Source organism: Symphalangus syndactylus, chromosome 5 (assembly GCF_028878055.3).
Source record: "Symphalangus syndactylus isolate Jambi chromosome 5, NHGRI_mSymSyn1-v2.1_pri, whole genome shotgun sequence".
Taxonomy (NCBI): Eukaryota; Metazoa; Chordata; class Mammalia; order Primates; family Hylobatidae; genus Symphalangus; species Symphalangus syndactylus.
The window spans coordinates 47891370-47918866 of NC_072427.2; the positions used below are offsets into that span (position 1 = coordinate 47891370).

General features: G+C 42.7%; 1 protein-coding gene across 2 annotated transcripts in view; it reads right to left on the reverse strand.

Moving 5' to 3' along the window:
• The window catches only part of LIPC (lipase C, hepatic type), a 155455-nt gene that overhangs the window by 126500 nt on the left and 1458 nt on the right, over positions 1-27497 (reverse strand). The window contains exon 1 of one of the 2 annotated variants that reach the window (XM_055278371.2): positions 7274-7403. In XM_055278371.2, the coding sequence (XP_055134346.2) occupies positions 7274-7361 (88 nt within the window). In that variant the 5' untranslated portion in view covers positions 7362-7403. Of the gene's footprint in view, positions 1-7273; positions 7404-27497 lie in introns of those variants that run through there. The other variant, XM_055278370.2, reaches the window with a different exon arrangement.

Genomic DNA, 27497 nt, shown 5'->3' on the forward strand with positions numbered 1-27497 from the left:
TGAAAGTCAATATACCATATACATACTATAACATTACAAAAAGGAGGGGAAGAGACAAAAGTTTAGATACAAACTCAATGGACATATAAACATTTTCATGCATTTTCTTCCAGCATTTTTTCTCAAACGTGTGTTTTCACACAGTTGTAATCACAGGACACACACAATGAGGCCTGCTCTTCGTGTTGGAACATAAACACTACTCAGCGTCGCCACCTACACATCTTCCTGAGAACTATTTTTAAGGGCCACTGCCAGTCCACTGGAGAGCCGTGCCAGAACCGACTTCACCAGGCCCTGAATACGAACCTGCACATGTGGAGGTGAAAATGCTGCAGACAAAGAGGCCTCTGCTTGCATTCCATGCATTTCATTCTCTTCTCTTCACTTTTTCCCCATGCCTCCCTATCCCTAGCCAAGCCCCACTGGGGAAAAAATGAAATGAGGAATGCTTCTGGAAATAGAGCCCTAAGTGGGAAGGAAAGGGAAGTTAGCCAACAGCCCCATCTTCCAGTAACCCAGAAACTCCATTCTTCTGAGCCAGAAACCTTCTCCTGGAACCCCGAAGCAGCTGAGATGTCACTGCGCTACTTTGTGACCATGTTTAGGAATTGCACCTTCTGTGGGGCAGCCAGGTGGGCGCCCTGACTCCTCCAGGGCTGGAGTGACTGGACTTGATCTTCTCATCCCAAGTAGGTACCTGAATGTAAGACCTGACTGCCTTTCTTACCGCGGCTCCTCCACCCGCTGCTGGACAGACCAGGCTCGGCCCCCTTGTTCTAGTTATCATCTTGGGGCTGAAGTCCAGCCTGCTGGGCAGGGATCTGGAGGGTCCTCTTGGCCCCTAGTCAGCCCTTTTCCCTGGTGGGCTGGACCCCAATTCCTGGCTGAGAGCGCCCCACTTGAAACTGGTCACCCTCCTGGGGGCCAGCGCACAGCACCTTCCTGGCTGTGAGAATCGCTGTGACCTCTGTTCTACGTGGAGCCCACGGCTGTCAGGGACACCCAGGCTGAGTGAGGCCTGGGTGGTGACATTCCCCTCATGATGGAATGGGGACTGTTCCGCCCTGTCTTGGGGCCCAGCCTCTCTCCGCCTCTCTCCCTGCTGTGCCACCTGTGATGACCCAGCATGCCCGCAGCACCGTGGCAGCTGATGTGGAGAGGAGGGCAGGGAGAGGGCCATTGTGGGAAGCCAGGTACCAGATTCTCTTGGCTTTTGGCTGCACACTCATTTGGCGATTCGGGTCAGCTTACAGACCCCATGCCTTCAACCGTCAGCCCTGCAGTTTCTCTCTCCAGCTTAGAATGAAAGAATATGGATTCCAGTCCTGGGTCCCTGTGAGAGGCAAGCAAAGTGGAGGACAGGGTGCTGTCCCCTGCCTCTCCAGGGTGGGTCTTTCAGCAGGACCACAGACCTGCTCAGCTGTAGGGCTAGGAAGGCTGGCCGTGGATGGGAGGGTGTCTTGCATGGGAAAGATAGAATTTCCCTGGAATGCTGGGGGCTGGCCCTCTGCTGATTCCAGAACAGTGTGCACTCTCAGAAGAATGAGTTTCATCTCCGGACTCTATCTCAAATATTAGTCATGGGTGACATTCCGTGTAATTGTGGAGGCCTCTCAGAAATCTGACAGACCCTGCTGGGGTAGTGATTTTGAGTGTGGCTGAACCTGCAAAGTTGGGTGCAGGTGGCAGGTTGGAAGGACAGTGGAAAATCCCTTTCCCAGGGGTCATCTTGGGATGACCAATCTAACTGTAGCTGATCAGGGTCTTTTTATTTTGTTTTTCTTGTACATTTAAGTACTTAAAATCCTCCAAACCTTCAAACCCTTTATATATCTTTATACTTAGAATCTCTAGCAATATACAGCATGTGTCTACAGTTTTTTCATAATTATGATTCAACGTGTAGATTATTTAGTCCTTTTTTTTCCCCTACATTATTGCATATACAGTTTTCTTATACTTGTTTTTCAAAGCTACAAGACCAGTTGTTACTGAGCTTTTTCAGAGGTCACAGGTCCCTTTGATAATTTGCTGAAAGTTATGACCCCTGCTCCCCACCCAAAATGCACACACACACAGCCTTGGGAACCGTCTCAGGAGGCTCGAGCACTCTTGGAAACCCATCATCTGTGCTAAGATCCCTGGTGTTAAACTGTGAGTCCTTAGTGGCCAGCAATAGGCTTTTATTTCTGAACTTCATCATTATTGCCTCCAAAAGTTTCTGTGACTTCTAGTAGTAGGTATTCAAAACAACGCCTGTTTGAAGTTGGACTTAGCAATAGCTGGAGTCTCCGACTTCAGTGGTTTGCGCTTGGGCATTCAACTTGTTTCCAGTTTGTTGCAGTTTAACCAGTGTTGCTATCAACACCGTTCTATGGGATATTTTTTCTTTTTCTTCCTAGATGGTCTATTTTTTGAAAGGTATTTGGGCTTGAAAAGCACATGTACTTTATCAGCTGTGTACCTCTGCTATTGCACAAGGAAAGCCTCATTCTCTTCTGTCCAGATACCATCCTTCAACACCCTACTCAAATGCTGCTTCCTCCAAGAAGCCTTCTTCCCTCCACTTGGAAGTAAACTCTGCCTCTCTACTCATTCCTCTGTCATGGTCCTCATCATATGCCATGTTCTAGCTGATAACATTTACATATGTGACTCAGTGGTATACCTCATGTATTTGACACACAGAACGGATCATTTTAATGATCCTCTGTTCTGTAAGACAAAAGTATTTTCAGCAATATTTATGTAAAAATCAGCAATCATCACTATTTTCTCAATTTGTTCTTTAGTTATAAAGCAGTGAACAATTTTTAAAAAGACAAATACATTTCAACTTTAAGATATTCAAATGCAGTAAAAATATTTTTCGTATGAGTCCAAAGTTTTACCTACCAAACAAGATGTTACACCTCATTGTTCACAATCTGTTTTATTGCTTTAAATTTTAAACACATATGAGAAGCTTACAGGGGTCACCTAGGATGACAGAATTGAAGTAATTCAAGTTCTGGTTTTTTGTTTGTACAACCACTATGCCATCACTTTTTATTTCAAATCTACTGTTTACATGCAGGAGCAGGTAATAAGTGCCACTGAGGTTGGAGACATAAGGATGTCAAAGGATCTGAACCATCGCACACTTACTCTCGCAACAAGAACACGCCCCTGAGTCTGTGCATGTTGGGGCCAAGTGCATAACCAGGAGTTCTCCAGATTAATGTCAATGTAGAACACAATATTTATGAAAGGATAAATAATAAAAATGTGATGAATTTGAAGCTTACATATACTTACTGTATGTACTATATGTATTACATACTTACTATATAATAAAACCCAACAGTAACCACAGAGATTGTTTAGAACTTAGGCCATAAAACCATTTTTTTCTGGAAAGAGCTTTGCCTTTATCGCTGATACTCTTTTTCTTTTGGGACGGAGTTTCACTTTGTTGCCCGGGATGGAGTGCGATGGCGCCATCTCGGCTCATTGCAACCTCTGCCTCCCGGGTTCAAGCAATTCTCCTGCCTCAGCCTACCAAGTAGCTGGGATTACAGGTGCCCACTACCACGCCTGGCTAATGTTTTGTATTTTTAGTAGAGATGGCATTTTACCATGTTGGCCGGGCTGGTTTCGAACTCCTAACCTCAGGTGATCCACCCACCTCAGCCTCCCAAAGTGCTGGGATTATAGGCGTGAGCCACGGCGCCCGGCCGACATTCTTTAGAATTGTGATAATTACAGGCAGATCAGCTTTTGGTTATATTTGTATTTAAATTCTCCACAGATGGTTGCTCTTTTATTGCTGGCACTTTCTCCCTCCACCCAGTCCCATGGCCCCCTATTCCCTCCCCACCCCACTCCCACCCCATTTGACCGTAAATTCCTGCAAGGTGGGGATGGCTGTGCAGCCCCCTGTTGTACATTGCCCACTGCACAAGCGCAGTGGTTTGCAGGCCAAGGCCCCAGGGAGATCGCCTTAGGATGTCCTTCCTTTTCCTCTTTGGGAGGCCAGATTTTCTTCCTACATTTCAAACAAAGCAATGCATCACCACAGACCGAGTACAGAAACAGGTAAGAGAATCCAGCTGTCTTGTGAAGCCAGGTATTAGAGAGATTTGCCGCATTTGTTTGTAAAACAGTGTCACTCTTCTGCTCTATTTAAAACTTATTTGGAAAATACAAGTTATTTTTCATAACATTACATTATATGTGTTAACATGCAAGGGTTTATTACTATCTTAAAAAGCGTTAGCAGATTTTAAGGATTTCTCAGTTTTAATTTCTAATGAAGGAAATATTAATATCTCACATAATAAACACTGGGGTCTTCGATGATTTTTAAGAGAGGAAAGGTGTGTCAACAGAGTGTGAGTTGTACTCAGGCACTGCCTTATATACGGCAGGTGCTCACGTATGCTTGTGACATTCATGAGGAACTGAATAGGTGGCTTTCAGCTCCTCCTAGGATTTGCAAGCTGAGGCTGGGTTGGAGGGGAGGGAGAAGGTGACTGTTGATAGCGGGCCCAGTACCTGGAAGGTGGGGCTTGCCAGGGTCTAGGAGCAGCGTTGGCTGTCATGGCAACACCGGTTGGGGAACCTAGGTCTCATCGAGCACGGGGAAGTAATCCCTCAAGGACGCTTGCTCTTTAGCCCCTCCACTTCTTTTGAGCAGTGGGGGCTGGGCATAGGTGTGATTTGCCACGGGGGCTTCAAGCAGCTCACTCTGTCCAGTCCCCCTTAGTGCTGAAGGGCAGGAACAACTGTCTGAATCTGCCTCTCTGTGAGACGAACTGAGCAGAATGTTTTTCTAGAAACCTCTGGCTGTCAAATCACTGGGTGTGGGCTCGACAGAGAGCACTGCGGCCTCAGCAGACAGAATGAGGCTGCGGGTACCTCTCCCTGCTCTGCCCTGACCAGCTATGTGACCGCCGGTGAGGCACTTAACTGCCAGCTTAACCATACGGTGAGGATAAGATAATATGTCCGTGGGGTGCCTGGCACATGCTGGGTGCACAGCACATTAGTGACTCCATTAGTAAGATGTCATTAATAATAAATACTCAAAAGAAGTAGGCTGGGAGGAGGGGCTAAAGAGGAAGGGTCCTTGAGGGAGTACTTCCTGGTGCTCGATGAGTGACAGTTGAAGGTTGGCATAGATCGTGGTTTCTCAGCCTCTGCACTAATAACATTTTGGGCCAGATAATTCATTGTTGTGAGGGCTGTCCTGTGCATTGCAGGATGTGAAGCAGCATCCCTGGCCTCTACCCACTAGATGCTGGAAGGGAAGCACTCTCTCCCTGGTCTTAACAACCAAAAATGTCTCCAGACATTGCCAAGTATCCCCTGGAGGGCAAAATTGCCCCTGTTGAGAACCATTGGTGTAGAAACTTTCCTGACAAGGGCTCCACCACAGGACACCAGCTTCCCTGCGGTTTCCCCAGAAAGACATCACACCAGCCACATGCACACAGATTGGGCTCACTCATTGCAGAAAGAATTCTGCCAAGAGATTCTGCTTCCAAGAGAACAAGAGGCCTCCTGACTTGGATCCTCTTTCCTGAGGAACCCTCTTGCTAACCATGGCCACTTCCTCAGCATTTGCACAAACTAGGCCCCAGGGAAAGAAGCAGGCTGACCAGGACAATGAGATTGGTCAAGGAAAATCTGGACGATACCCAGAAGCCTGGGGAATGCCGTCCCTCCCTTCAGCCTTGATCTCAGCACTGACAGCTTCCAATTCCCATGGCTCCATTGCAAAAACAGTCCTGGCCAATCGATAGTAGCATGGATAAAGGAAGTGTGGCGTGGTCCCACAGTGGAATGCTACAGCAGTGAGAATGAATGAGCCTCAACTCCACGAAACTGCATGGTTGACTTTCACAAACATAATGTCGAACGAAAGAAGCCAGGCGCAAAAGAGCAACTGATGTGTTTCTATTAATGAAAAATCTCCCCAAAGGAAAAATCATATATGTTAAGTCTGAAGGGGCACACAAGGAAGGCTTTGGGGATCCTGGTTCAGTTTGTGAGAATTCACTGAGGATTTATGATATAGGCCCTTTTCTAGAAGTGTGTTATAAACTTCATTAAAAAGTCAACAAACAAATACAACATTCTGGGGCAAAGGGCAGGAAAGGCCCTTTAGCAAAATCACTATGAACCAAGGGAATAAAGATTACCAGCAATTTTACCTGTATGGCTCTAAATTATTACGTAAGGGTCATTTTTGGATGTAGCTTTATAAATGAGATGATGTGTCAAAAATAATTAGTGTAGCGCTTGGCACAGAAAATACCTAGTGAATGGCAATAATTAATACTACTACTCAGTTATTAACTGACCTATGAAGTAAAATTATAGTCAAATACAAAGGAACAGCCTTTTTCTTAAAGGGGAAAAAGTTTCTGAAATTTTTAGGTACATCCCCTGTTAGTGAATTTCTAATTCTCAAAGTTGTCAGAGCTCTCTCCAAGGCTAGTCTTAGAGAAAAGAAAAATCTAAGACTCTACCTTAGCGTTACTAGCTCCTGACCGGTAACCAGTACCAAAACAAAGTCCTAAACACCTGTCTAGTTTGGCCAAATTGTTCAATTAACTGATCCGTCATGTATTGGTCCACTGGTTAGCCTGGAAGCTGGGCTCCACTGTACTTTCCTGATCAGGCATTTGCTCTGTCTTTCGCCATCAATCTAGTTTGTGAATTTACAAACAAAACAGGCAGGACTGCTGTTGGATTCTTCAGTCTCAGACTAAAATTTTGGCAGCAAAACAAAGTCTAGAAATTGTGCAATGAAATCTCTACTTTAGACCTGACTGGAAATAGAACTCTCATAGATTCTCCTCTCTTCTGAGAGAGCCAGGCAATTAGACAACCCCAACACGACAGAGCATTTCATTGCAAGCCTGGCTCCCCGGTTGCAAATTAGATGCCGCATTAACTCTCAGGAAGATCTGAATCGCTTTCAGATCATTCGCCGCTGAATAACTGTTAGCATGACTGTTTCCGTATCAGATATGCAAGAGACTTCACTGCTAGCTGCAGGCACTCTTAGAAGACTTTTAATCCCAGGATGATTTTCTAAAATTTCATTTCTGTTTACAAATGGCTACGTGTCCCTGTGAACCTGTGAGGTCATATATAGAACCACCTGGCAAGCTCTGAAGCAAGCTCTGTCCCATACAGTCAGAAACCTCTGGATTCTTTGTGGCACACATTTTAAAAAGAAAAGTTCATGCCCATCTCTGGAGAAAAGTCAGGCTCTTACCTGGTTTCAGGCTTTGTCCATTGGCACTTGATTGGATAAAGATGCATAAAACCAAGAGAATGGAGAAACACAGGGGACTTGTGTCCATTTCTCCGTTTCACCCGGGGTCCAGGCTTTCTTGGTAATTTCTGAAGCCAAAGAGACCAGAATGCCTATTAGATACTTTGTTAGGGAAGGCTGCCCATTAATAATTAACCTCTCAACATGTTATCCACTGTTCAGACCCTTTCTTTACTGCCCCCAACTGCAAATCTAATTATATCTATTTTAAAAAGGTCGATTTACAGAAGTACTTCTTATCCTGACACATTTTGAGAATAAAGTACCTTGTTATGTATTCTTACCTTTTGGGGCCAAGGTCAGAGTTCCAAATTAATCAATTTAAAGCTACTGTGTTGTGTTTGGAAATTCTGCCAAAGGTCGGGGTAGGTGGCTTCCACGTGGCTGCCTAAGCCTCCCTGTGACAGCGCTGCAAGGAGGATGCTGGCTCAGGAAAGCGGTGTTTCAAATTGCAGGCCAAGCCCAAAGAAAAAGAAAAGGGCCCTGCCATGCAGACAGCCCCCAGAGGGCCTAAATTTCTGTTGGGTTCAGTGAAATTGGTGATGCTTGTGGTCAAAGTGTGGTGGGGCAACGTTTCTACAGCTGAAAGAAGCAGAAAACCCTTCACCCCCATGTCAAAAGTAGCTGACGGAGAAGCAAAGATGCCCTTGCCAAGCGACCCATTGAGAGGTGATCCTAGAGTAAACACACTTCTTCCCCCTCTGTGTTCATTAATGTTCGAGCTGTGTAGAGGACTGAAAAGTAAGGCCACTCAGCAGAATCAGGTAGGGAAAAGGCTACCATAGATGGCTTTTGTGATATTTTTGGGCCTCTAGTTCTACTTTAACTTTCTTCATTTGTTCAACATTTATATATTTTGGCATACCTACTATGTGCCAAGCACTGTTGTAGGCATGTGGGGTATACAAGTCCTTATGTATCAGTGGAGGTAGGAGGAGTTGGATAACGGACAGTAGACAAAACAAAGAAGAGATTTATGGCCAGGCGCAGTGGCTCTCTCCTGTAATCTCAGCCCTTTGGGAGGCTGAGGCGGGTGGATCATGAGGTCAGGGGTTTGAGACCAGCCTGACCAACATGGTGAAACCCCATCTCTACTAAAAATACAAAAGTTAGCTGGGCGTGGAGGTGCACGCCTGTAATCCCAGCTACTCAGGAAGCTGAGGCAGGAGAATCGCTTGAACCTGGGAGGCAGAGGTTGTAGTGAACTGAGATCGCGCCATTGCACTCCAGCCTGGGCGACATAGGGAGACTCTGTCTCAACAACAACAAAAAATATTTATGTAGACTGGTAGAATGTAATGAGAACCCCCACAAGAAAAGCAAGGGGTTGGGGAGAAGGTAGGGATTTTAAGCAGAGTGGTGAGAGTGAATTGCATTGGGAAGTTAAACTTTCAGCAAAGGTTTGAAGGAAGTGAGGGAGTTGCCCCTGTGGACATCTTGGGGAGGAGAGCTTCAGGCAGTCTGTGCAAAGGCCCTGAGGTAGGAGTATGCCTGGTGTGCTCCAGGAATAGTAAGGAGGCCAATGAATGGGGAGACATAGTAAGGACTTTGACTTTTATGCAGTGACACATGGGGGGGCGGTGACTCTGAGCAGAAGGGTGATACGATTTGTATTATAGTTTTAAAAGATCACTCTGGTTTGCAAGTGAGCCAGGGTGCAGTGGGGAGATCTGTTAGGAGGCTATTATAGTGGCCCAGTGAGAGGTGATGGTGGCTTGGCCCAGCATGGTAAAGGGCAACTGGGGAGTGGTGGGTGAGCGCTGGGTATATTTTGAAGGTAGAGCCCACAGGATTTTCTGACTGCTGAGACGTGAGATGTGGGAGAAAGAGATGAGTTAAGGATGACTTCCAGGTTTTTGGTTTGAACAAGTAGATTAATGGGGTTGCCGTCAGCTGCGAAGGGAAAGCTGTGAGTGAAGCAGGTCTGGTGGGGGAAGATTAGAGATTCAGCTTTGGCAGTGTGGGGCTTTGAGATGGCTCTTAGATATCCAAGTGGAAATGTTAAGTGGGCAAAATTAGATAACATGGTAATTATTGCCTGGACAAGCCTCATTCAAAGGGCCTTCTGAAGCCACCAGCAGACTTGGACGGTCTTGACTCAGTCTAAAGCTGTGTTCTTTTTTTTTTTTTTTTTGAGACGGAGTCTCGCTCTGTCGCCCAGGCTGGAGTGCAGTGGCGCAATCTCGGCTCACTGCAAGCTCCGCCTCCCGGGTTCACGCCATTCTCCTGCCTCAGCCTCTCTGAGTAGCTGGGACTACAGGCGCCCGCCACCACGCCCGGCTAATTTTTTGTATTTTTAGTAGAGACGGGGTTTCACCGTGGTCTCGATCTCCTGACCTCGTGATCCGCCAGCCTCGGCCTCCCAAAGTGCTGGGATTACAAGCGTGAGCTACTGCGCCCGGCCTAAAGCTGTGTTCTGTCCTATGACTGTACCTTCCTCTCAAGCCCTGCAGCTTGTAGACCATCCCGTCAGATATACAATTTCCTTTTCTTTTTTCTTTTTGAGATGGAGTCTTCCTCTGTCGCCTGGGCTGGAGTGCAGTGGCTCACTGCAACCTCCGCCTCCCAGGTTCAAGTGATTCTAGTGCCTCAGCCTTCAGAGTAGGTGGGACTACAGGCACGTGCCACCACACCTGGCTAATTTTTATATTTTTAATAGAGACAGGGTTTTATCATGTTGGTCAGGCTGGTCTCTAACTCCTGATCTTGTGATCCACCCGCCTTGCCTCCCAAAGTGCTCGGATTACAGGCGTGAGCCACCGCGTCCATCAGATATACAATTTCTGAGCAAGGACTTCTGCCCTGGATACTTGGCCGGCTCCTGCACAGTTAAGCAGAATCTGAAAATTCCACTTTTTTTTCCTATAAAGCTGGCACATAAAACCAGCTGGCTACCCATCTCAGGCTTTTCTCCCCTGTGCCCACCCTCATCTCCTCTCCTCTGGATACTGCCAGTAACCACCCCCACTCCCCATTTTATTCAGGATACAAACTCATCAAAAGACACCAATGAATCCAAGTGCCTCTGAAATACCAACCCTGTGCCCCTACCCGCCCCCCAAATTTCTGCCGAGTACACTTTCTTACCACTTTCTACATGGTAAGAACAGTTTCTACATGGGAAGAAGTCTTCGACATTGTTTCTAGCTCTTATAGTTCCTTTACTTGCACCACCCAAAATTCCTCTAACATCATCTCATGCCAACTCAAATTCTGTGAGGCTGTCCTGGAAAATGACAAGGAGGGGTGGGTACATGTCCCGTTTCGGGGTGGTGTCTGCTTTCACTTACACCCGAGCTGTTCCAGCCTGCCCCATCACTGGGTCCCACCTTCCAGTGGTGGTTTTAATGCACAAGCTCTGTTGTGTTTTCTTGAAGCTGTCCAGGGAGGCTACTGTGAGGGAAGAGGGGAGGACTTCACAGAGTGTGAGTTTTCCTGAACTGGGGGGTCCTAGGCCTGTCTACTTGCTGTGTATAATATTATATAACCTTAATGAGTTCAATCTCCTCACCTATAAAATGGGGACAACATGTATCTGAGATAATATTTTGAGATATCAACTTATTTTTCTCCCAAACTGTCTCCCTTCCACTTAAGAGGGGCAAAGTAGAGAGAAGGCTACAAATCTTTTGTCTTCCAAAAATATAGGACCTTAGGGCAAGTGAATTTTATTTTATTTTATTATTTTTATTTTATTTTAATTTAATTTTATTTTATTTTTCGGAGACAGGGTCTTCCTATGTTGCCCAGGCTGGTCATAAACTCTTGGGCTCAAGTGATCCTCCTGCCTTGGCCTCCCAAAGTGTGGGCAGGTGAATTCTTGCCAACAAAGAAAAGCAAAAGGCTAAAATATCTTGAAGGGATCTGAAGGGAGAAGGAACCCCTCACCTTCCTATCACTAGAAAGACAGTCTCTTGGGCTTTGCAGGTGGTGTGGAAGGGGGAGGTTTGTCTATGGGTCTGAGAGCCGAGAGGACAGTTCCTTGCTTCCCAGAAATCCTTCTGGGAGAGAAGAACCCAGAGAGGAAATGGCTGTGTTGGCAGATGGGCAAAAGATATACCTGGCTTGATGTAGGGTGGGAGGGCAGTGAGTCGCTGGGGCCAGCAGGTCATGTTGATGGGAGGATGGGCCCCTCAGTGGCCACCAATGTGGACTGATGACAGAGGACTAGGTCACACTCCCCTGACCCCATGCCTGGCTATTGTGTTGATTCAGAACTATGGCATAGCTACTGGGGTTGGAGGTGGGGTGGGGAGAAGAAATCCAGAAGGCCTGAAAATAGGGGTTAGGAGTCAGGAATTTAGATGGGTTACAGAGAATAGAGAAATTTATTGCACATCAGAATCTGTGGACTGAAATTAATACCTCTACAAACAGAGGTATGCCATGAGTATTAGAGATTTGTGGGTAAGGTTCATATGAACCAAGCCAAGTGCCTGGTTCATAGTAGGGGGTCAGTAAATTATAATGACCTATGTTTTGGGCGATATACTTAGTGGTCAAGAGTCCATGCTTTGAGGCTGGGTGCAGTGGGCAGTGGCTCACACCTGTAATCCCAATGCTTTGGGAGGCTGAGGCAGGAGGATCACTTGAGGCCAGGAGTTTGAGACTAGCCTGGGTAACATAGCAAGACCCCATCTATACAAACATAAAAACCAAACAATTAGCCTGGTGTGGTGGCACACACCTGTAGTCCTAGGTCCTTGAGAGGCTGAGGCAGGGAGATTGCTTGAACCCAGGAGGTGGAGGCTGCAGTGAGCTATGATCACACCACTGCACTCCAGCCTGGGTGACAGTGAGAACCTATCTCTAAAAGAAAAAAAAAAAAAAGAGTCCAGCCTTGGAAATCTGACAGCTACTGGCTCAAATTCCTAGTCTGTCACTTCTACTTACTAGCTGAGTGAACTTGGATAACACATTGTGACCGACCTTTAGTTTTCTTCATCTGTATAATGGGACTAATAATACCTCCCTAGTCTGATTAAGTGAGGCAATGCATGTGAAGCCCTCAGCAAGCCTAGGCCACAGGAAATAATTAATGGTAGCTAATTTTTTTTTTATGTTTAAATTCACTGAGGGGATCACGAAGGTGTCCAGGAGGTAGATAACAATAAGACCACAGTGACATAATTGTAGCAAAAAATGTAAGGGGCAGGAAAACACAAGAGTCTGGATCAGTGGCTCCAAAATCTAATTGAGCATCAGAATAAGAGTCAGCTGGGGAGCTCAGACAAGGACCACTTACGGTCCCATCCCAGGAATACTGAGTCATGGAGTCAACACTAGGGTCAAGGCCTGGTGAACCTTCATTTTAAACAAGTTCTCCAGGTAATTCTTGGTTACACAAAGTTTGAGAACCATTGCCTTGGAATGGTGCTTGAGAGATCTTTTGGGGCACAAGAAGAAAATAATATAGACCTTTCAGATTTTTCTTTGTATTTCCTTAGACAGTTCATGTTTGTGCATGTATAATGTTTATAGTATATAAGTACTATATAATTTGCACATGGTACTATGGAATATACTAGTGCTATATTATTTATAAACAAATAAACAGGTATTAGGGAGAGTCCTCAAATTAAAAAAAATACTTATAAAGATGTGTTGTCAAAAAATGGGTGAAGCCTCTGTCTTAGGGAGACAGATTAGCTCTCAGGGCTGCAAGACCTGTCATGTGCTTGACTCCAGCCATGCATCTGAGCAGTCAGTAGATCCGTTCATAGCATCTTTGGTCATTTCCATGCCCAAGGAAGCCCAGCAATTTCTTGAGGCCTCTTCATTTCCTATTAGCTGAAGAGAAGGCGAGCCTGAGCCTCTTAGAGTTTGGAGCCTCCAATGGAGTAATCAGCATGGTGCATGTTAGCAGAGCCCTGCGGCTTCTTCCTTTGCGATATATATATGTATATATATATATATATATATATATATATTTTTTTTTTTTTTTTTTTTTTTTTTTTTTTTTTTTTTTTTTTTGAGATGGACTCTCGCTGTGTCACCCAGGCTGCAGCGCAATGGCATGATCCTGGCTCACTGCAACCTCTGCCTCCTGGGTTCAAGTGATTCTCATGCCTCAGCCTCCCTAGTAGCTGGGATTACAGGCGTGTGCCACCACACTCAGCTTCTTTTTTTGTATTTTTAGTAGAGATGGGGTTTCACTATGTTGGCCAGGCTGGTCTAGAACTCCTGACCTCAAGTGATCTGCCTGCCTCAGCCTCCCAAAATGCTGGGACTACAGTGTGAGCCACCGTGCCTGGCCTCTTCCTTTGCAATTCTTTAAAGACTTTTCTATTTTGGGTGACACTGCACTCTGGTCTGCAATCCTCGATCTAAAGTAATAATGGTTTTATAATTAGGTTTTTAAATATTGCCCAGTTCCTGCTCTCTTTTAATTTGCAGAGCTTCTTGAATAAATAAAGATTTCAAGAGACTGGCATTTGATGACCTGAGAATGACCTTTTTCTTTAGTGTCATGGTGATAAGAAAGTTAATTAGGAGAGAAGAAACAGATATTTTACAAGGATAAAGCAAGCAAATCCCAAGAGGAAGAGGCCAGGGGACCAAGGTGAAGTTCACTGATGACAGAAACAGAATTTTATACCCAGAATCAGGTTTTCTTCTTTTCATCTTCAGGAGCTGGGATATCTTACCTGAGAAAGGCAGGCTTTTGTTGGTGTTATAATAAAATAATACTTGAAACAATAAAATTTGACACTGTTATTTTCCTAATTTTGCAGTTGAGATTTAAGAGGTTAGGAACTGGTACCAAACTGTATCTCACCAGTAAAAGGCTGAGAGAGGAGAAGTCAGGGGATCTGAGGCCAGGTTCTCTTAACAACCACAAATCCTTAATCCCTATGTATCTGTATTCTCTGGGACTGAATCAGGCTTCTCTGCACATCAGCCTGGTCCACTTCCAAGATGAAATGAATTTCCTTGGATTATGTTATAGGAAAATGACTCTATCCTGTTTTACTCCTGCTTGGGGCCAGGGTGCCATGAGGAGAACTACCAAGTTTTTATTGGGTCACTCACTGATCTGTGTGGACATTCTTGCGCCATGAGGGAATGTGGCAAAACAAGTAGGTAAACCTCGTTAATTTGAGTTAGCCTGGAACACATCCTCATTTGGAAAGTGGTTGGACTGGAGTTTAACCTTTTCCTTATCTGTGTTAGAAAAAAAAAGACCTAATAAACAAATGAAGGGTGAAAACAAGATTGCAGAGGACATTTTAGACTATTTGGAAGAATTAGGTGTTTCAAGCCTTTCAAATAGGTATTTATTCATCCAAGATTATCACGCCTGGTGACCAAGGGTGTCTTTGCATCAGCTCTGCCTCCAACTAGTTGTGTGACCTTGGGCAAATTCTGTAACCTGTCTCTGCCTGTTTACTCTCCTGTCAAATGGGGTTATGAAGGTTAAATTATTATCACATGAAAATGCTTATAACAACTGTGCATAGTCAAGCCTCTTTTGATTTTCTTAACAAATAAGGTAGCAATTATTTTCCCCATTTTACAGGTAAGAAAACTGAGGCTCAGAGATTCCTTATGCAAGGTCACATATCTAATCGATATAGATTGGATATAAGGATGCTAGGTCCCTGGAAGGTCTAATATTCTGATTCCCAAAGTCTCAAGTTATGCAGCCAGGCAGCAAAGAGTTGAGATCTCCTTTCTTCTTATTTTTATGTTTCCTGGTCTCTGTTGTCCCACGGACTCCCCTTATCAGGATTTCAGCTGCCAGATTGTAGAACAATTGGGAAAATGATCATCACAACAACACCACCCTAGAGCCAGAGCAGTCTTTTTTATGACTAGATACTGTGGAACCAGTAATGCATTTTATGATCTTAGAAATTCCAGTAGAATGGAAAACCTATTTGGTCTCTTTGTATTATGCTTTGAAGCAAAAGGAAATAAAGATTTAAGTTGGCTTTGAACACCAGGTAGGTAGTGAATATTGTTGGCTCCGTAAAGTTTGCCCAGGGTTCTCCCCTTTGTGGGGAAGAGGAGGAGTATAGACTAGAATTCATGATGTGTCTACTCTGTGCCTGCTTCCTCCAGCTGCTGGGGTGCTGGCCAGGCTTGGTGAGCAGTGACCATGCTGGCTCCTGAGGGAGACTCCCCCCAAGCCCTGAACTGAACTCGCTGTGTGCAACAAGCAAGGGCACAGTCTGGGGAGGGGTCACCCTCACACTGGCTCTCTCTCTTGGTCCTAGTGCTTCCAACCATGGGGTGTTCAGGGGCACAGTCCTCACCCTGGGTATCAGGCAGGGCTGGACACTGGTCAGATCGCAACGGCCCAAGCCTCCCTGCAGCAGGATGCCACATCCTCCTTTCACAAAGGCTTGCTGAGTTTAGCACACAGGATCCATGGCTGTTGGAAACCTGGACCTAATTCCCCTTTATTCTCTTCATTCCCAATGATGTGTTTCAAGTTGTGAAGAGCTGCCAATGAGTCATCATTTTTCTGAAGACAGGGTATCTTGCTGACATGGTTCATCATTATTCCTAGACAGGCCTAAAAGTCAGGAGTTAACAATTCAGGAACCAGCGTCCAAAGTGCCTGCACAGTGCCAGAATCTCCATGTGATCTCATCCACACTTTAGGAAGAATCCTATGATGTAGGCATGATATCCCCCAGGGGAAACTGAGGCTTAGGGAGGTTACTGAATTGCCCAAATCCATACTGTAGTAAGTGGTGGAATGAGACTTGAATGATGTTTGTTTGACTTCAGAGTCCATACAACAAAAAGTAGTTTTGCCAAGTATAGTAGGGATTGGCTGTGAGATCTTTGTGTATCTGTTGCTTAAAAAGATGGAATTGTGTCATGCTCTTGCTCTGCGTATAAAGACATATATCATGTGTATTTCATTTATATCTGAAAGGGAATTTATTAAGGAGTACTGACTCACACGATCACAGGTAAAGTCTCATGATTGGTTGTCTGCAAGTTGAGGAGCAAGGAAGCCAGTGGTGGACCAGCCTGAGTTCCCAAACCTCAAAAGTAGGGAAGCCGACATTGCAGCCTTCGATCTGTGGACAAAGGCCAAGAGCTCCTGGCAAGCGACTGGTGTAAGTCCAAGAGTCCAAAAGCTGAAGAACTTGGAGTTTGATGTTTGAGGGCAGGAAGCATCTAGCCTGGGAGAATGATGAAGACCGGAAGTCTCAGCAAGTCAAGTCCTTCACATCTTCTGCCTGCTTCATTCTAGCCAAACTGGCAGCTGATTAGACGGTGCCCATCCAGATTGAGGGTGGGTCTGCCTCTCCCAGTCCATTGACTCAAATTTTACTAATATTTCCTTTGGCAATACCCTCACAGACACACCCAGGAAAAGTATTTTGCATCCTTCGATCCAATCAATTTGACACTCAATATTAACCATCACATCACATGTTTATTATTATTTTTAAAACAAATGTTCTTAAGCCTTTTCTCAGCTATTTAATGGAGATAGCTCTGAGATAAACGATGAGACATAGCCGAAGTTAGAAATAATGGAAACATAGTAATGGGACATAATCATATAATTTACATGCCAATTACTTTTCCTCAATCAACAGTAAAGAAGACCAGCCAGGAAGAGGGGACTGGGGCCTTTGGCCATGATGCTTTGTCCCGGACAGAGCAGAGTGTTTGAAAGGAAGTTGTCAGGACAAGGCTATGCTTCCCAAGACCCAACTGAGAACATCAGTTATCCAATTACGCCTGAAGTCATTCATTTGAGTTAGATCATGCCTGGGGTCCTTCAGAAAGTAACAAGCAAGATGCTTTTGATATGCTTTCATAATTCTGTTAAGAGATAATTTTTTTAAAAACAAAGGTAAAATCATGGCTTTCAAATATAAAAATGAATACAAGGTAAATATTTTACTTAACTAATGAGGCAACTGGTAAGCGTGTTATGACCAGTTCAGAGGAGAAGCCAAAAAACCACACAAATTTATATGAGTAAAGAAATGTTGGCCTGGCACAGTGGCTCATGCCTGTAATCCCAGCACTTTGGGAGGCCGAGGCGGGTGGATCATGAGGTCAGGAGATCGAGACCATCCTGGCTAACACGATGAAACCCCGTCTCTACTAAAAATACAAAAAATTAGTCGGGCGTGGTGGTGGGCACCTGTAGTCCCAGCTACTTGGGAGGCTGAGGCAGGAGAATGGTGGAAACCCGGGAGGCGGAGCTCGCAGTGAGCCTAGATCACGCCATTGCACTCCAGCCTGGGCGACAGAGTGAGACTCCGTCTCAAAAAAAAAAAAAAAAAAGTTGCAATGAAGGTACAAATGGCAAATGGATACAAAAGTAGGTTTTTCTGCAGTGTGGGAGTGAAGTCAGTGTACCTTCTACAGTATAGGACAGAATGTGCATTTTGCATTGCTATTAGTTATTCGCAATTTACAGAGTTGCAAAATGCTTCAAGGGCAATGAAAGCTAGAATCAAATAACCCAGGGAGGCTGTGCCGTATGTAGACAAAGCATCCTTTTCCATGGAAATACAAAATGTTCCCTATATTTAGTATTGTTACAAAATGGTGAAGGAAGTATATAGCTCCAGAATTCTGATGATAACAGGATAAAGTTCTTTCTAGAGGAAAAAGCTGTCTCTTGCTGCATTTTTGCCTCCTGAGCGAAGACTCTGATCGCTGAGAACCGGATTTCCAAGCTTGGTTTGTTGGTTTTTAGTCCCATTAAGCAGGCAGATTATTTAATAGATGGCACCTCAGTTTCCTCATTTTAAAATAGGAGTAGTAAAATTATTTGCCTCACAGGGCTTGGGGGGAGATTAAATGAGAAAAAGCATGAATTGTGCATACCATAGTGCCCAATAAATACGTATCAGCCATTAGTGTTTTTATTTATTACTGCAGTTTTTCGGCATGCTTTTTATTTCTCCCATCCCTCACCTGCTCCTTCCGTTTCTTGTTTCCTGCCCGTTTATCTGAAATAGTAAAGAATAGGAGACTTACTTACAATGTTTTAAAGAAAGTATAGAGTCTATGCTTCCTGTTCTTGATTTTAAAATCAAGTTGTTATGTGTTCCTTTCTATTTAAAAAAGAAAGCAAGCTGGGTGTGGTGGCTCATGGCTGCGCCCAGGAGTTTGAGACCTTCCTGGGCAGCATAGTGAGACCCTGTTTCTCTAAAAATTTTTTAAAAAAATTAGCCAGTGTGGCAGTGCACAGCTGTAGTCCCAGTTACTTGGGAGGCTGAGGTGGGAGGATGGCTTGAGCCCAGAAGCTCGAGACTGCCATAAGCTATGATCATGCCACTGCACTGCAGCTTGGGCAATAGAACAAGATCCTGTCTCTATCTTAAAAAAAACACAAAAACAAAAACAAAAAAACAAATGAAAAACAAAAAGAAAAGAAAAGAAAATTAGAAAGCACCTTTACCCTCAATATTTGCTTTCTTGTTTTTGAGTAATTCTTATCACCTGTCTTAGCCCAGCTAACTGAATTTAAACAAGTGATTCATTTTCTCAGGTTATATATTAATCACCAGAGAAAACAGGTTGGGAGAGTGGGAAAGGCCCTCTTTGGGGTCTTCTCAGCCAAGCTGGGGATAGGAGGCCAAGGCCAGGAGGTGACACACTGGAGCCAGGTCATCCAGAGCTCCTCGGTGAGCCTCTCCCCCATCTGCATTCTCAGACCCCAGGGCCCATGTCCACGGGACAGAGAGTCTGTGAGCAGCATGTGCCCAGTATCGGAGAAAACTCCACTCAGCCCCACCCAGAGGAGTTGGTATAAACTTGCCTCTGTGAAGTTTGTTTTTCACTTTTGGGTCTGATGGAGGGGGAATTCCTCAAACTCAGAGGGGAATTCCTGTATGTCTAGGGTCAGGGTGCCTGATGGATTGACCCTATCGGCTCCTATTTCAATTCTGGCACCTCAAGAAACTTCCAGATGATTCGGGTGAAGCTCCCAGGATCTCCCCCTTTGCTCAGCAGCCTGGATTCTTCGAGGAAAAAGAAGGCATTTGAGCAAGGGTTGGGGAAGAAGCTTCGCCTCTGGGCAAAGTTCAGGGATAGGAGGACAAAGCTATCACGGTGTCTAGGCTTTCTTTGCATGTATGGCAACTGGAGTGACACCTGGAGAGAGCCATCTTCACTCCACAGTTCTATTCCTATCACTGAATCTGTCAGTCCCTGGGGAGGACTCCTAGAGGGCAAAACATACTTTCTACACATTAGCAAACAGCATGATTCGATCTCAGGGGTCAGCCAGGAGCAGAACACAGGCAGATGCATACAGGGCTCCCTGCCTCCAGGACTGTTTCTTTTTGTTACATATCATCTCTAAAGCAAAATTGCTTGTTTCAGCTCTTGATAGAAATGTAACTTCCCTTGTCTGTTTTCCACAGGCAATGCATACACAAGGAAGGAAATGGCAGGCTGTTCATATGCAGCAAGAGCCACACTTGGCCAAACCTGGGGTCACAGAGATGGACATGGAATCGAGGGCAGAAGATCTGGGTTTGAGTCCAGCAGTGCTTTAGGTAAGTCGTAATCTTTATACAACGGGGATAATGAAACATGGGATGCCTACCTCACAAGGTCATAAGCAGAAGAGATGAGGCCGGGCACAGTGGCTCATGCCTGTAATCCCAACACTCTGGGAGGCCGATGAGGGCGGATTACTTGAGGTCAGGAGTTCATGACCAGCCTGGCCAACATGATGAAATCCTATCTCTACTAAAAAAACAAAAATAAGCTGGGTGTGGTGGTGTGGACCTGTAATCCCAGCTACTTGGGAAGCTGAGGCAGGAGAATCACTTGAACTAAGGAGGCGGAGGTTGCAGTGAGCTGAGATTGGGCCACTGCACTCTAGCGCCGGCAACAGAGAGAGACTCTGTCTCAACAACAACAGCAACAACAACAACAAAAAAAAATAGAAGAAGAGATGGTAGATGCCCAAACATCCTTAAGCAATAAAAAGACCCATGTAAAGACCCGTGTAAAGCAGAGGCCCCAGGCTGGGATGAGTGGATAAGTACATTGGTGGAGCAAAAAGGTCTCGAGACTTGGGGGCCCAAGAAGTTCTGCTTTCTGGCATCAGACCAGAGTGCACCTTCTTGTCCCAGATTCCCAGGGTCACCACCAACAGAGGGACAGCTCTGGCTCCTGGCAGGGCAAGGCAGGGCTCCCGGAGGTACCCACCTTCAGTGGGCTGTCTCACAATAATTCGTTCAGGCTTTGGAGATGATGGTCAGGGCCAGGTGGGATCTGGTGGCTTGCAAGTGAGCTGAGGGCTCACTTGCAATTAGGCAATTCCTGGGGACCTCACTGGTAAGCCCTGGTAGATCAAGCCTGGATGTTTTGTTATTGCATAGGGGTTAATATTATGACCAAGTTCACCTTAGGCATCTCTCTGGTTGTCTTTGCTGGTCTCTCTTTCCTTCATTGACCTCTCTGACTGAGGTCAGAGTCCTTGAATGGCCCTCAAGGTACCCCTACCCCACTCCCAGGAAAACCTCTGCTCTGGCCTGCTTTCTCCCTGGAGTCCATGCTGAGAGGGCCTGTGGCTCCTCTCACCTGCATAAGTAGGTGAGATCCTCCAAACACTGCCTGTGGGTGGAAAAGAGAAGGTGTCAAGGGACTGAGCCCTGGGTGTTCCAACATTTAGAAGTAAAGGAGATGAGGAGGGACCTTTCTTCTTTAGCCAAATTACTTCTTAAGAATTGATTCTTGGCTGCGTGCTGTGGCTCATGCCTGTAATCCCAGCCCTTTGGGAGGCCGAGGCAGGTGGATCACCTGAGGTTGGGAGTTCAACACCATCCTGACCAACATGGAGAGACCCTGTCTCTACTAAAAATACAAAAAAATTAGCCAAGTGTGGTGTCACATGCCTGTAATCCCAGCTACTCAGGAGTCTGAGGAAGGAGAATCACTTGAACCCAGGAGGCGGAGGTTGCGGTGAGGCAGAGATCGCACCATCGCACTCCAGCTTCCAGCTTGGGCAACAAGAGTGTGAAACTGTCTTAAAAAAAAAACAACAAAAAAGAATCAATTCTTAGTGATAACATTTCTGGTAAAAGGACATGAGCAATATGGTTATAAATGAACGTATGGATAAATTTCCGGGTAGCTCCACCATCAATGGATATTAGCATTTGACATTTTTTTCTTGTTCCATTAGAATATGTAAACTGGCATCTCCAGACTGCTTCCATTTACATTTCTTTGATTTCTGGCGAGAATTAACATTTCCCCATTATGTTTATCCACTAATTGTATGTCCCTTAGGGGAATTGTCCTGTCTTTGACCCATTTATCTTTTGGAATCTTGACATTTATTTTACAAATTTGAATTAGTTATTTATGATGGATCTTAATTCTTTGTAATGTTTGATAGAAATATTTCCCTCTTAAAAAATCTTTAGTAATGCTAATTTTTATAGTGCAATCATTTCAGTTGCATCAAAGCTGAGAAAGTTAAAATTACCCCAGAGAGCTGATAAACTCTTTCCAGTTGCCTGCAAGTTCTATCATAATTCGATTTTATATTTAAATCTTTAATCAACCAAAGCTTATTTTGTTGCACGTTTTATTTTTAATAACTTTTCTATTATAAAATCAATAAATGTTTATTATTGTAAAATAGGAAAATAAAAAAGAACAAAAAGAAAAACATAAATAGATCTGTGATTTCACATTTAGAGATTAGCACTGTTGACATTTTGATGTGGATAGCCCCAAGTCATTTTTTTCTATGTATACATTTATTTAAAAAATATAACTGTAAACACACTCTACAAACTGTTTAAATACCTGTGTATTAACAACACATTAATGGCATATTTCAGGGACATTAAATATTCTTTTAAAACATTATTTGAAATAGCTACAGGGTACTGTTACACTCTATAGATGTACTATAATTGGCTTAATTCCCTGTTGTTTTTTCACTAACTGTGTTTAAGATATCACTATAATGAACAATGCTACTATAAACATATACATAAATCTTGGTCCACATGTATGATTATTTTCTTTGTATAAATTTTTTTTTAGTAGCTTAAAAAAATTTTAGATTCTGAGTGTACATGTGCAGGTTTGTCACATGAGTATATTGGGTGGTGCTGAGGTTTGAGCTTCTAATGGTTCCATTGCCCAAGTAGTGAATATTGTACCCAATAGGTCTTTTTCAACCTTTGTCCCCCTCTCTTTCTCACCCCTTTGTGAATGCCACTGTCTATTATTTCCATCTTTATGTCCACATGTACTCACTGTTTAGCTCCCCCACTTATAAGTGAGAACGTGGTGTTTATCTGTTTTTGTGTTAATTTGCTTAGGATAATGACCTTCAGCTGTAGACATGTTGCCGCAAAAGATGTGATTTTGTTCTTTTTTTATGGCTGCGTAGTATTCCTTAAAAATAATACCACAGATCATATATGTACCACATTTTCCTTTGTATAAATTTCTTAAAGTAGAATTGCTAAGGCAAAGGTTTTATATCTAGGTATCTATATCTACCTATATATTTTGCCTTTACGTATATACTGCTACGTTAAGTAAATTTCTATCATTTTAAGTACTCATTAACAGTGAATGTACTCCTCTTCTGTCCTATCCTCCACCCTTGTTAACATTAGCTATTAACATTTTTGTAACTTTATGCTAAATTGATAAGCCAAAATGGTATGTGCATGTTTTTTAATGTTTCTTTAAAACCAGTGGGTTGCAGTTGAATTTACCACCACTTCCATTTTTATTGCCTTTTTTCTTTCTTTATGAATTATCTGTTCATATTTATATATTTTACATACTTTATATGTTTTTATATTTTTTATATATTTTCAAAACTGGGGTGCTCACTTAAGAAATTATAATGATTTCAAACACACACATGTGTATAATGCACAGTTTTGAATACCACCTACTTCCCAGCTCCATCAAATCCTAATATTTTGCCATATTTGCTTTCCATTTTTGCTAAAAAGTAGAGTGCTGTACCTGTATAACTGTGTATCTCTTCTCAAGCCTGATCTTATTTTTCCTGTCTCAGGGGCAACGCCACCCTGAGTTTGGTGTCTTTCATTCTCATCTCTGTGTGTATGTTTGTAGCATATGTATGTAGCTATGAAAAATATACAGTAGTTCCTCAGTATCTGTGGGGGATTGGTTCCAGGACCACTCACTGATGCTCACGTCCCTGATACAAAATGGTATAGTGTTTGCATATAACCTATGCACATTCTGTCATGTGCTGTAAATCACGTCTAGATTACTTATACTTAATACAATGCCTATACATCCCTTCATTTGCCTGGTTTTACCATGGTACTCAGGATGTGGCAAATTCAAGCTTTGCCTTTTGGAATTTTGTATAATTTTCCCCCCAAATATTTTGCATCCTCAGTTGATTGAATCTATGGATGTGGAATCCCATGGATATAGAGGGCTGCCTGTACCATTATTTTGTATGTTTTCAAACTTTATACTCTACACATCTATCTGCAACTTGTTTTGTCACTCAGCAGTGTATTCTCACGACTTATCTCTATTGACAAAATATCCACAAATGGTCCCATTATAAGAATGTATCAGAATTTGTTCATTGGGTTGATGGATACTTGTGTTGTTTAGTTTTTTTCATTTTCCTATTACAATATTGCAGTAGACATTGCATCATCCACAAGTGAAAGCTGCTGGAATTTATTCCTAGAAGTGAAATTGCTGGATTGTAAGATATACGTCCCATCCAAGTTAGTAAGATGTTGACAATTTATTCTTCAAATAAATTACTCCTGTGAACATACCGTTGGCAAAATGTGAGTGTTCCTTCGATTTTTCCACCTCATCACCAATACTTGAGGAGTGTCAGATTATTTAATTTTCACCAGTTTGATGGATGAAAAATGGTATCTCATTGTTTTAATTTTAAACTTTCTGATTACTGGTGAGGTTAAACATTTTCTTATGTGTGTGATTGTTCATTCAAGTTTCTGTTGCTGAGAATAGCTTATTCATATCTTTTGCCCATATTTCTATTAGTTCATTGCAGATATCCTCCCAGTTTGCATTTTGTCTTTCATATCACCTGTAATGTCTTGTTTCACAGAGTTTACATTTTTGTTTAATGAGATTTACACAGTCTTTCCCTTCAGGAATGTCCTTAATGTCTTCATTTCTTCAATTTTCCTTTTTTTTTTTTTTTTTGAGACGGAGTCTCGCTCTGTCGCCCATGCTGGAGTGCAATGGTGTGATCTCTGCTCACTGCAACCTCCACCTCCCGGGTTCAAGTGATTCTCCTTCCTCAGCCTCCTGAGCAGCTGGGATTACAGGCATGCACCACCACAACCAGCCATTTTTTTTTTTTTGTATTTTTTAGAGAGACGGGGTTTCACCATGTTGGTCAGGCTGGTCTTCGACTCTTGACCTTGTGATCCACCTGCCTTGGCCTCCCAAAGTGCTGGGATTACAGGCGTGAGCCAGTGCGTCCAGCCCAAATAGTAATTCTTTTACAAAAGATATCCTGTGATTTGTTATAATCTTCTGGCATCAGTAGAGTTTACCTTAATTAGTGACTACATGCTATTGTTTTAATTTATAGCTGCATTTTATAAGCTCAGTTAAAAATGATTTTTCTGCCTATGCTCCTTGAGTAACCCATGGATAGATAAAAGTTATTGATCAATAAAATTTAGCAAATAGACAGTATGCACAAGCCGTTCCTGCCTTTCAGGTCTTTAGTAAACGTTGCTAATTGCCTGCCTTATTTTCTTCATTTGTGTATTCATATATTCACTTATTCAACAGCTGTTTTGGGAAAATCTGCTAATGTCCTTGAGCCTGGTTCTAATCATTTTGAGCCAGTTTTATTGGAATTGGCACTTGTGCACATTTGCCATCCTAAGACCATGTGTTTATGTGTGTGTGCACCTGTGTGGTATTTCGCACAGGTTTGTGGATGGGGATGATACTCATCTCTTAGAATGAATTGGGTATCAGATCTTGTTTTTCTGTGATTTGAAACTGATTACATAATACAGAAAAATCTGTTTCTTGAGTATGTAGTTATATTGCTCAGTAAATTTGTTGAGGTCATAATATTTCTTGTGGTAGATAAATTTTTTAAAATAACAACTTTTCAGTTTCCTTTGCCTTCATCATTATTTTCATGTTTTCTACATTTTCTCTTGCCAGTTAATATTTTGTGTTGTCCATTTGGCTAAGCATTTCAAGTTGATTATGATAAATTGTGCATTGCAGTCATTTATATTTTAAAATCCTTTGTATCAGCTGTTAAATCACTAGCCTTGTTTTTAATTTTGTTGATTTATACCTTTTGTTTATTGTATTTCCAAGTGGTTGATCTATCTTATAATCTTCTCACAGAATGAGCATCTAAATTTATGTATTATTTCCACTGATTTCCTCTTTTCTAGTTTATGTCTGTCCTTATTTTGTATTATTATCTATTTTCCTTTATATTGACTATCTTCATAAGATTTTAAGTCAAATGCTTATTTCATATTTCTAAAATAAAAGCACATAGATTTATGCCTTAACCTCTGGGCTCTGATTTATACAAAGCCCCCTCCCTTTTGATATGGGGTGTTTTCAATTTTATAAACATCTCAAAAGTTGTTATCATGTTCTTAATTTTCTACTTCAGTGGTCCCTAACATTTTTGGCACCAGGGACCAGTTTTGTGGGAGACAGTTTTTCCATGAATGGGGGTGGCTGGGTGATGGTTTCAGAACGATTTGAGCATATTGCATTTATTGTGCACTTTATTTCCATTATTATTACATTGTTAATATATAATGAAATAATTATATAACAATAATCTACTCACCATAATGTAGAATAAGTGGGAGCCCTGAGATTGTTTGCCTGAAACTAGATGGTCCTATTTGGGGGTGGTGGGAGACAGGGACAGATCATCAGGCATTAGATTCTCATAAGGACCATGCAATCTAGATTCCCTGCATGCGCAGTTCACAATACGGTTTGCGGTCCTATGAGAATCTAATGCCACTGCTGATCTGACAGGAGGCGGAGTTTAGGTGAGAATGGAATGTGACTGATGGGGAGCGACTGTAAATACAGATAAAGCTCCACTGCTCACCTGCTGCTGTGCGGTCAGGTTCCTAACAGGCCACACACTGGTACGGGCTGGGGGGGAGGGCGGGGGGTTGGAGACCCCTGTTCTACTTGAAATTGTAGTTTAGGAAAGTTTTTGTGGTTGTTAGACATTGATACCCATTAATTTGTTGCTGCTGTAATTTTTTATTAATATTTTAATATAATTTTAAACTTACGGAAATGTTAAAAGACTAATATGAACTCATACACCCTTTACCTAGGTGCGTGGTTGGTTTGTATTTTTCCCTAGTTACCATTCACTCTGTCTTTATGTGTATGTGAATGTTTTTCTGAACAATTTGAGAGTAAGCTGCATACATACATATATACCTAAATACTTCAATATATATTTCCTGACACAAATATTTTCTTTTCTAAAATTCAAGAAATTTAACAGTAAAATCAGGAAATTTCATATTGATACTGTATGATTAATCTCACCATCCACATTCAAATTGTCAGTTATCCCAATATTGTGTTTTTATATATAAAACATATATTAAAAACATATATAAATATAAAATATATGTGTGTTTTATATATGTGTGTGCATATACATGTATATATGTAGAAAGACAGAAATTGAGGATATTTTAGAATTTACAATGACAGACAAGCAACTGAGATAGCTGCATGCCTACAGCAACCATCATCTGTAGGCCACCCAAACATAAATATTTATTTTCTTCTTGTACTCCGTTTTTCAGAAGTTCATGTTTATTTTCATATTTACTATTTTTTATTATTCACATACTATATATTCATAGTAGAAAAGATAAAGCAATATAACAAAAATTGGCAGAAATATCAGTGCATAGAGATAACCACTGTTAGTATTTAAATGAATATTTTATAGACTTTTGCTTTCAGTCAACAAAAATTCTAGACACTTTTTCTAGTAAAATATGAGTACATTAAAAATGGAGTTATATTGTACAGCTTATGGTTTTAACTCTCTTTTAAGTCTTAGTTTATTTGACATACTTCATAGGTTATCTTCACAACAGCTTTGCAAAGTAGAGCCACATTTTTAGGTGAGGAATCCAAGGTTCAGAGGGGTTCGGTAAACTGC